This window comes from Leucoraja erinacea, unplaced genomic scaffold (assembly GCF_028641065.1).
Source record: "Leucoraja erinacea ecotype New England unplaced genomic scaffold, Leri_hhj_1 Leri_803S, whole genome shotgun sequence".
Classification (NCBI taxonomy): domain Eukaryota; kingdom Metazoa; phylum Chordata; class Chondrichthyes; order Rajiformes; family Rajidae; genus Leucoraja; species Leucoraja erinaceus.
The window spans coordinates 62501-72819 of record NW_026576733.1 but is presented as its reverse complement, the minus strand read 5'-3'; the positions used below and the strand labels follow the sequence as shown (position 1 = coordinate 72819).

At 60.9% G+C, this 10319-nt stretch overlaps 1 protein-coding gene across 2 annotated transcripts in view; it reads left to right on the top strand.

Annotated features, from left to right (window-relative positions):
• Positions 1-2832: 2832 nt before the first annotated feature.
• The window catches only part of LOC129694802 (multiple epidermal growth factor-like domains protein 8), a 9033-nt gene continuing 1546 nt past the window's right edge, over positions 2833-10319 (top strand). Inside the window, exons 1-3 of one of the 2 annotated variants that reach the window (XM_055631559.1) lie at positions 2833-2863; positions 8719-8911; positions 10041-10211. In XM_055631559.1, the coding sequence (XP_055487534.1) occupies positions 2853-2863; positions 8719-8911; positions 10041-10211 (375 nt within the window). In that variant the 5' untranslated portion in view covers positions 2833-2852. Of the gene's footprint in view, positions 2864-8491; positions 8912-10040; positions 10212-10319 lie in introns of those variants that run through there. The other variant, XM_055631558.1, reaches the window with a different exon arrangement.

The following is a 10319-nucleotide window of genomic DNA, read 5'->3' as shown; positions in this document are numbered from 1 at the left end:
TGTACTTCTCCCCCTCTCTCTCTCCCCTCTCTCACTACCCCCAATATCTTTCTCTCACTAACAACTCATCTACGTCATACAACCCTCCCCTCCCACTCTCTCCCCCCTCTCCTGCCTCATTTCGACGATTCTCTCATAACCATGATGTCAGGAAGTCCTCCATGACAAGGGTCACAGCTTAAGATAAGGGGAAACTCCTTTAAAACACCGAGATGAAAACCTTTTTTTCACACAGAGAGGTGGTGCAATCTCTGGAACTCTCTGCCACAGAGGGTAGTTGAGGCCACACAGTTCATTGGCTATATTTAAGAGGGAGTTAGATGTGGCCCTTGTGGCTAAGGGGATCAGAGGGTATGGAGAGAAGGCAGGTACTGGATACTGAGTTGGATGATCAGCCATGATCATATTGAATGGCGGTGCAGGCTCGAAGGGCCGAATGGCCTCTACTCCTGCCCCTAATTTCTATTTTTCTCCTCTCTCTATCGCTCTCGCTCTTCTCTCGCCCTCCCTCTCCATCTCTTCCTCTCCCCTCCTCTCATTCCCGATCCCTGTCTGGCACTCCCTCTATCCTCTCTCCCTCTCTCCCCCCTCCCCTCTCTCCCTCCTCCCCCTCTCGTCCTCCTCCTCTCGCTCCCTTCTCTCTCTCCCCCTCTCTCTCTCTTCCCCTCTCTCTCTCCCCTCCCGCTCTCTCTCTGCCCTCCCTCTCTCTCTCCTCCATCTTCTCTGTCTCCCATCCCAGTCTCTCCCCCTTCCCTCCCTCTCCTCTCCCCTCTCGCTTCTCTCCTGCTCTCCCCCTGATCTCTCTTCCCTCCCTCTCCTCCCCTCTCTCTCCCTCCGGTCTCTCCTCCCCCCTCCTCCTCGCCCCCTCCCCTCTCTCTCTCCCCTCCCCTCTCTCTCGCCCCCACTCTCCCAGGCCTGGAATGGCCTCTCCTCTCCCCCTCCTCTCTGATCTCTCCCCTCGGCTCTATTCCCCACTCCCTCTACTTCCCTCTCCCCTCCTCATACTCGGCTCCTCTCTCCCGGATCTCCTCTCTCTCTCCTCCCTCTTCCCCCCCTCGCCCACCTCCTCCTTCTCCTCTCCTCTCTCATAGCTCCTAGAGTCCCCCTTCCCCGCCCTCCCCTCTCTCTCCCCCCCTCCTCCCCTCCCACTAGTCTCTTTGGACCACCTGCCCCGTCTCCACTGGTCCCACCCCTCTCCTCTCAGCCCTGCACCATCTAGTCGATCACCCTGGGCAACTCCCCATCACACTCTCTTTGCCCTCAGGTGACCAACATGCCCTCCACTACACTCTAGTCCCCCCCCTGCCCGCCCAACATGGCCCCTGTCTACAGAGTCCCCACCCCGACCATCTCATGCCCCATCTACTCTAGTCCCACCCCGCCCCATCTACACTAGTCCCTCCCCGCCCAACATGCCCCATCTACACTAGTCCCACCCCGACCAACATGCCCCATCTCCACTAGTCCCACCCCGACCAACATGCCCCATCTACACTAGTCCCACCCCGACCAACATGCCCCATCTACACTAGTCCCACCCCGACCAACCTGCCCCACCTACACTCTGCCCCCCCCCACCCAAATTCCCCATCTACACTAGTCCCCCCCCCAACCACAAGCCCCATCTACACTAGTGCCACCCCGACCAACACGTCCCATCTACACTAGTCCCACCCCGACCAACATGCCCCATCTACACTAGTCCCACCCCGACCAACATGCCCCATCTACACTAGTCCCACCCCGACCAACATGCCCCATCTACACTAGTCCCACCCCGACCAACATGCCCCATCTACACTAGTCCCACCCCGACCAACATGCCCCATCTACACTATTCCCACCCCGACCAACATGCCCCATCTACACTAGTCCCACCCCGACCAACATGCCCCGTCTACACTAGTCCCACCCCCACCCACATTCCCCCATCTACACTAGTCCCACCCCCCCCGACCAACATGCCCCATCTACACTAGTCCCACCCCGACCAACATGCCCCATCCACCCCCCCGACCAACATGCCCCGTCTACACTAGTCCCACCCCGACCAACATGCCCCGTCTACACTAGTCCCCACCCCGACCAACATCCCCGTCTACACTAGTCCCACCCCCGACCAACATGCCCCGTCTACACTAGTCCCACCCCGACCAACATGCCCCGTCTACACTAGTCCCACCCCGACCAACATCCCCTTTCTACACTAGTCCCCCACCCCCCGACCAACATGCCCCATCTACACTAGTCCCACCCCGACCAACATGCCCCATCTACACTAGCCCCACCCGACCAACATACCCCAGCTCCGTCACCCCGACCAACATACCCCATCTACACTAGTCTCTACCTGCCTGCGTTTGGTCCATATCCCATCCAAACCTGTTCTATCCATGTACCTGTCTAACTGTTTCTTAAACGTTGGGATAGTCCCAGCCTCAACTACCTCCTCTGGCACCTCGTTCCATACACTGTGTGAAAAAGTTACCCCTCAGATTCCTATTAAATCTTTTCCCCTTCACCTTGAACCTGTGGCCCTTGATTCCCCTACTCTGGGCAAGAGAATCTACCCGATCTATTCCTCTTATGATTTTGTACACATGGTGTGAGGTCTCGTGTCTCTGTGTGTGACTGTCTCTCTCTCTCTCTCCCTCCCTCCCTCCCTCCCTCTCTCCCCCCCACACACAGCTGGGACAGGGGTGTGCGCAGAGACCGATGGCCACTGGGCATTCACCTGGTGCCCACCCGAGAACGAGTGTGTAAATGGGCATCACACTTGCGACAAGACCCAGAACTGCACCCGACACTCCGCAGGGGCTTTTCGTCAGTGTGTGTGTCGGGACGGAGGGTATATGCAGGACAGGTGAGAGGGGGGGGGACAGGGGGGGGGGGGGGGGGGGGGGTAGGGAGAGGGGGACGGGAGATGGGGAATGACAGGAGGGGAGAGAGGGGGGGCTGGGTTAGAGAGCAGGGAGGGGAGAGAGAGAGAGAGTGGGAGAGGGGCGGGGAGGGAGAGTGGGAGGGGGGAGTGGAGGGGAGGGGAGAGGAGGGGGGGGAGGGGGGAGGGGTAGGGGGGGAGGTAGAGGGGGAGGTGGGGGGGGGGGGTGGTAGAGAGGGGAGGGGGAGAGAGAGGAGGGGAAGAGAAGAGAGAGGAGGAGGGAGGGAGGGAGGGAGAGAGGGGGGGGAGGGGGTAGAGAGAGGAGGGTGACGGGAGGGGTAGAGAGAGGAGGAAGAAGAGAGGAGAGGAGGGGGAGAGGAGGGGAGAGAGAGGGGAGGGGGAGAGGAGGGGAGAGAGAGGGGAGGGGAGGGGGGAGGGGAGGGGGAGGGAGAGAGAGGGGAGGGGGCGGGGCCTCGACCATGATTTGTTGTGGCCACTAACTGTCGAACATCCATCCCCTCCTCCCCTCCCCCTTTCTCTCTCCCCCTGGTCTCTCCCTCCCCCCTTGTTGGTGTGTCTCAGTGCCGTGGTGGTGCGATGGTGGGTGCGATGGTGTGGTGTCCTCTGTGCCGTGGTGGTGCGATGGTGGTGTCTCTGTGAGAGGGGGTGGTGCGATGGTGTGGAGTCTCTGTGCGATGGTGTGGGTCTCTGTGCGATGGGTGAGGCGTCTCTGTGTGATGGTGTGCGTCTAAGTGCGATGGTGTGCGTCTCCGTGCGATGGTGTGCGATGGTGTGCGTCTCCGTGCGATGGTGTGGGTCTCTGTGCGATGGTGTGGTTTCTCTGTGTGATGGTGTGCGTCTACGTGCGATGGTGTGCGTCTCTGTGCGATGGTGTGCGTCTCTGTGCGGTGGTGGTGCGATGGTGTGCGGTCTCTGTGCGATGGTGTGCGTCTCTGTGCGATGGTGTGCGTCTCCGTGCGATGGTGTGCGTCTCTGTGCCGTGGTGGGTGCGATGGGGTGGTGCGTCTCCGTGCGATGGTGTGGGTCTCTGTGCGATGGTGGGCGTCTCTGTGCTGGATGGTGTGCGTCTCTGTGCGATGGTGTGCGTCTCTCCGTGCCGTGGTGGTGCGATGGTGGGTGTAGAGGTGCGATGGTGTGCGTCTCCGTGCCGTGGTGGTGCGATGGTGTGCGTCTCTGTGCGATGGTGTGCGTCTCTGTGCGATGGTGTGCGTCTCTGTGCGATGGTGTGCGTCTCCGTGCCGTGGTGGTGCGAGGTGGTGCGTCTAATCCGTGCGATGGGTGTGCGTCTCTGTGCCGTGCCGTGGTGGTGCGATGGTGTGCGTCTCTGTGCCGTGGTGGTGCGATGGGGTGCGTCTTCTGTGCCGTGGTGGTGCGATGGTGGTGCGTCTCTGTGCCGTGGTGGTGCGATGGTGTGCGTCTCCGTGCGATGGGTGTGCGTCTCTGTGCGATGGTGTGCGTCTCTCTGTGCGATGGTGTGCGTCTCTGTGCGATGGTGTGCGTCTCTGTGCGATGGTGTGCGTCTCTGTGCGATGGTGTGCGTCTCTGTGCCGTGGTGGTGCGATGGTGTGCGTCTCCGTGCCATGGTGGTGCGATGGTGTGCGTCTCCGTGCCGTGGTGGTGCGATGGTGTGCGTCTCCGTGCCGTGGTGGTGCGATGGTGTGCGTCTCTGTGCCGTGGTGGTGCGATGGTGTGCGTCTCCGTGCGATGGTGTGCGTCTCCGTGCGATGGTGTGCGTCTCTCTGTGCGATGGTGTGCGTCTCTGTGCGATGGTGTGCGTCTCTGTGCGATGTTGTGCGTGTCTCTGTGCGATGTTGTGCGTCTCTGTGCGATGGTGTGCGTCTCCGTGCCGTGGTGGTGCGATGGTGTGTGTCTCTGTGCGATGGTGTGCGTCTCTGTGCGATGGTGTGCGTCTCTGTGCCGTGGTGGTGCGATGGTGTACGTCTCTGTGCGATGGTGTGCGTCTCGTGCGATGGTGTGCGTCTCTGTGCGATGGTGTGCGTCTCTGTGCGATGGTGTGCGTCTCTGTGCCGTGGTGGTGCGATGGTGTGCGTCTCTGTGCGATGGTGTGCGTCTCCGTGCGATGGTGTGCGTCTCCGTGCCGTGGTGGTGCGATGGTGTGCGTCTCCGTGCCGTGATGTGTGCGATGGTGTGCGTCTCCGTGCGATGGTTTTGCGTCTCTGTGCGATGGTGTGCGTCTCCGTGCCGTGATGGTGCGATGGTGTGCGTCTCCGTGCCCTGGTGGTGCGATGGTGTGCGTCTCCGTGCCGTGGTGGTGCGATGGTGTGCGTCTCCGTGCCGTGGTGGTGCGATGGTGTGCGTCTCTGTGCCGTGGTGGTGCGATGGTGTGCGTCTCTGTGCGATGGTGTGCGTCTCCGTGCTGTGGTGGTGCGATGGTGTGCGTCTCTGTGCCGTGGTGGTGCGATGGTGTGCGTCTCTGTGCGATGGTGTGCGTCTCTGTGCGATGGTGTGCGTCTCTGTGCCGTGGGTGCGATGGTGTGCGTCTCTGTGCGTGGTGGTGCGATGGTGTGCGTCTCTGTGCCGTGGTGGTGCGATGGTGTGTGTCTCTGTGCCGTGGGTGGTGCGATGGTGTGCGTCTCTGTGCGATGGTGTGTGCGTCTCTGTGCCGTGGTGTGCGATGGTGTGTGTCTCTGTGCCGTGGTGGTGCGATGGTGTGCGTCTCTGTGCCGTGGTGGTGCGATGGTGTGCGTCTCTGTGCCGTGGTGGTGCGATGGTGTGCGTCTCTGTGCCGTGGTGGTGCGATGGTGTGCGTCTCTCCGTGCGATGGTGTGCGTCTCTGTGCGATGGTGTGCGTCTCTGTGCTGTGGTGGTGCGATGGTGTGCGTCTCTGTGCGATGGTGTGTGTCTCTGTGCCGTGGTGGTGCGATGGTGTGCGTCTCTGTGCGATGGTGTGCGTCTCCGTGCCGTGTTGGTGCGATGGTGGTGCGTCTCTGTGCGATGGTGTGCGTCTCCGTGCGTGGTGGTGCGATGGTGTGCGTCTCCGTGCCGTGGTGGTGCGATGGTGTGCGTCTCTGTGCGATGGTGTGCGTCTCTGTGCCGTGGTGGTGCGATGGTGTGTGTCTGGTGTGCGATGGTGTGCGTCTCTGTGCCGTGGTGGTGCGATGGTGTGTGTCTCTGTGCGATGGTGTGCGTCTCCGTGCCGTGGTGGTGCGATGGTGTGCGTCTCTGTGCCGTGGTGGTGCGATGGTGTGCGTCTCCGTGCCGTGGTGGTGCGATGGTGTGCGTCTCTGTGCGATGGGTGTGCGTCTCCGTGCCGTGGTGGTGCGATGGTGTGCGTCTCTGTGCGATGGTGTGCGTCTCCGTGCCGTGGTGGTGCGATGGTGTGCGTCTCTGTGCGATGGTGTGCGTCTCCGTGCCGTGGTGGTGCGATGGTGTGCGTCTCCGTGCCGTGGTGCGTGGCGATGGTGGTGCGTCTCCGTGCCGTGGTGGTGCGATGGGTGTGCGTCTCTGTGCCGTGGTGGTGCGATGGTGTGCGTCTCTGTGCGATGGTGTGCGTCTCCGTGCCGTGGTGGTGCGATGGTGTGCGTCTCTGTGACGTGTGTGGTGCGATGGTGTGTGTCTCTGTGCGATGGTGTGGTCTCTGTGCGATGGTGTGTGCTCTGTGCGATGGTGTGCGTCTGGTGTGCGATGGTGTGCGTTCTCTGTGCCCTGGTGGTCGGTATGTGCGATGGTGTGCGTCTCTGTGCGATGGTGTGCGTCTCTGTGCCGTGTGGTGCGATGGTGTGTGTCTCTGGGCCGTGGTGGTGCGATGGTGTGCGTCTCTGTGCCCTGGTGTGAGGTATGTGCGATGGTGTGCGTCTCTGTGCGATGGTGTGCGTCTCTGTGCCGTGGTGGTGCGATGGTGTGTGTGTCTCCGTGCCGTGGTGGTGCGATGGTGTGCGTCTCTGTGCCGTGGTGGTGCGATGGTGTACGTCTCTGTGCGATGGTGGTGCGATGGTGTGTGTCTCTGTGCGATGGTGTGCGTCTCTGTGCCGTGTGGTGCGATGGTGTGCGTCTCTGTGCGATGGTGGTGCGTTCTCCGTGCCGTGGTGGTGCGATGGTGTGCGTCTCCGTGCCGTGGTGGTGCGATGGTGTGCGTCTCCGTGCCGTGGTGGTGCGATGGTGTGCGTCTCCGTGCCGTGGTGGTGCGATGGTGTGCGTCTCCGTGCCGTGGTGGTGCGATGGTTGTGCGTCTCCGTGCCGTGGTGGTGCGATGGTGTGCGTCTCCGTGCCGTGTGGTGCGATGGTGTCGTCTCCGTGCCGTGGTGTGCGATGGTGTGCGTCTCCGTGCCGTGGTGGTGCGATGGGTGTGCGTCTCCGTGCTCGGCTGTGGTGGTGCGATGGTGGTGCGTCTCCGTGCCGTGGGTGGTGCGATGGTGGCGTCTCCGTGCCGTGGTGGTGCGATGGTGTGCGTCTCTGTGCCGTGGTGGTGCGATGGTGTGTCTCTGTGCGATGGTGTGCGTCTCTGTGCCGTGGTGGTGCGATGGTGTGCGTCTCTGTGCGATGGTGTGCGTCTCTGTGCCGTGGTGGTGCGATGGTGTGCGTCTCTGTGCGATGGTGTGCGTCTCTGTGCCGTGGTGGTGTGATGGTGTGTGCGTCTCCGTGCGATGGTGTGCGATGGTGTGCGTCTCTGTGCCCTGGTGTCGGTATGTGCGATGGTGTGGTTGTCTCTGTGCGATGGTGTGCGTCTCTGTGCCCTGGTGCCGGTATGTGCGATGGTGTTCGTCTCTGTGCCGTGGTGGTGCGATGGGTGTGCGTCTCGTGCCCTGGTGTCGGTATGTGCGATGTGTGGTGCGTCTCTGTGCCGTGGTGGTGCGATGGTGTGCGTCTCTGTGGCGATGGTGTGTGTCTCCGTGCCGTGGTGGTGCGATGGTGTGCGTCTCTGTGCGATGGTGTGCGTCTCTGTGCCCGTGGTGGTGCGATGGTGGTGCGTCTCTGTGCGATGGTGTGCGTCTCTGTGCCGTGGTGGTGCGATGGTGTGCATCTCTGTGCGATGGTGTGCGTCTCTGTGCCCTGGTGGTGCGATGGTGTGCGTCACCGTGCCCTGGTGTCTGTGGTATGTGGCGATGGTGTGCGTCTCTGTGCCGTGGTGGTGGTGCGATGGTGTGCGTCTCTGTGCGATGGTGTGGCGTCACCGTGCCCTGGTGTCGGTATGTGCGATGTGTGTGCGTCTCTGTGCCGTGGTGGTGCGATGGTGTGCGTCTCTGTGCGATGGTGTGCGTTCACCGTGCCCTGGTGTCGGTATGTGCGATGGTGTGCGTCTCTGTGCCGTGGTGGTGCGATGGTGTGCGTCTCTGTGCGATGGTGTGTGTCTCTGTGCGATGGTGTGTGCGTCTCTGTGCGATGGTGTGCGTCTCTGTGCCGTGGTGGTGCGATGGTGTGCGTCTCTGTGCGATGGTGTGTGCGTCTCTGTGCCGTGGTGGTGCGATGGTGTGCGTCTCTGTGCGATGGTGTGCGTGCTTCTCCGTGCCGTGGTGGTGCGATGGTGTGCCGTGGTGGTGCGATGGTGTGCGTCTCTGTGCCGTGGTGGTGCGATGGTGTGTGTCTCTGTGCCGTGGTGGTGCGATGGTGGTGCGTCTCTGTGCGATGGGTGTGCGTCTCTGTGCCGTGGTGGTGCGATGGTGTGCCGTGGTGGTGCGATGGTGTGCGTCTCTGTGCCGTGGTGGTGCGATGGTGTGTGTCTCTGTGCCGTGGTGGTGCGATGGTGTGCGTCTCTGTGCGATGGTGTGCGTCTCTGTGCCGTGGTGGTGCGATGGTGTGCGTCTCTGTGCGATGGTGTGCGTCTCCGTGCCCTGGTGCCGCTATGTGCGGTCGGGGGACAGTGAGCAGGCAGTTTGCCGGCCGGTTTGCGAGCAGGGCTGTATGAACGGGACGTGTGTGGAGCCCAACCAATGCCGCTGTCACTTTGGCTGGGTCGGCACGGACTGCTCGCTTCTCTGCAACTGCAACCAACACAGCGAGTGTGCCGGGGTCACCCAGAGAGACCACTGTCTACAGTGTGTACACAACACACAGGTACGTACACAAGGTGTGGGGCGGGAGAGGGATCACCCAGATAGACCAGTGTCTACAGTGTGTACACACCAGGGGGAGAGAGAGGGGGAGGGGAGAAGGCGAGAGGGGGGGTGAGAGAGAGGGGGTGGAGAGAGGGATTTGAGTATAGGTCCAGGGAGGTTCTACTGCACTTGTACAGGGTCTTGGTGAGACCACACCTGGAGTATTGCGTACAGTTTTGGTCTCCAAATCTGAGGAAAGGCATTCTTGCCATAGAGGGAGTGCAGAGAAGGTTCCACCAGACTGATTCCTGGGATGTCAGGACTGTCTTATGAAGAAAGACTGGATAGACTTGGTTTTATACTCTCTAGAATTTAGAATATTGAGATGGCATCTTATAGAAACTTACAAAATTCTTAAGTGGTTGTACATGCTAGATGCAGGAAGATTGTTCCCGATGTTGGGGGAAGTCCAGGACAAGGGGGTCACAGCTTAAGGATAAAGGGGAAATCCTTTAAAACCGAGATGAGAAGAACTTTTTTCACACAGAGAGTGGCGAATCTCTGGAACTCTCTGCCACAGAGGGTAGTCGAGGCCACACAGTTCATTGGCTATATTTAAGAGGGAGTTAGATGTGGCCCTTGTGGCTAAAGGGATCAGGGGGTATGGAGAGAAGGCAGGTACGGGATACTGAGTTGGATGATCAGCCATGATCATATTGAATGGCGAATGGGGCAGGCTCGAAGGGCCGAATGGCCTCTACTCTTGCACCTATTGTCTATGTTTCTATGAGAACGGCCACCCACCGGGACCACTGTCCCCAGTGTGTTGACGAGGGGGAGGGAGGGGGGAGAGGAGGAGAGACTGACACAGGAGGGGAGGGGAGTGTGTGTGTGTGTGTGTGTGTGTGTGGGTGTCTGTGTGCGTGTATGTGTGTGAGTGCGTGTGTGTGTGCGTGTGTGTGTGTGTGTGTGTGTGTGTGAGTGGGCGTGTGTGTGTGTGTGTGTCTGTGTGTGTGTGTGTGTGTGTGTGTGTGTGTGGGTGTGTGTGTGCGTGTGTGTGTGTGTGTGTGTGGGGTGTGTGTGCGTGTGCGTGTGCGTGCGTGTGTGTGTGTGTGACCCCGTGTGACCCCGTGTGTCCCCGTGTGCAGGGTGATCAGTGTGATCAGTGCCGCCCGCTGTTTGTGGGCTCGGCCTTGGAGGGAGGATCGTGTCGGCCCTGCAGCAGCTTCTGCAACAACAACAGCCACGTGTGTATCACCAAGGACCAGTACGTCAAGTGGCTGCTCCAGCCCGACAGCCACCCACTGCAGCCCGACCAGGTAAACTGTGCCGTCCCACCTCGCCCTGCCCCAGCCCACCGTGCCCTGCTCCAGCCCGACCAGGTAAACCGCCCCGTCCCACCCAGCAACGTCGCCCACCGTTGCCCT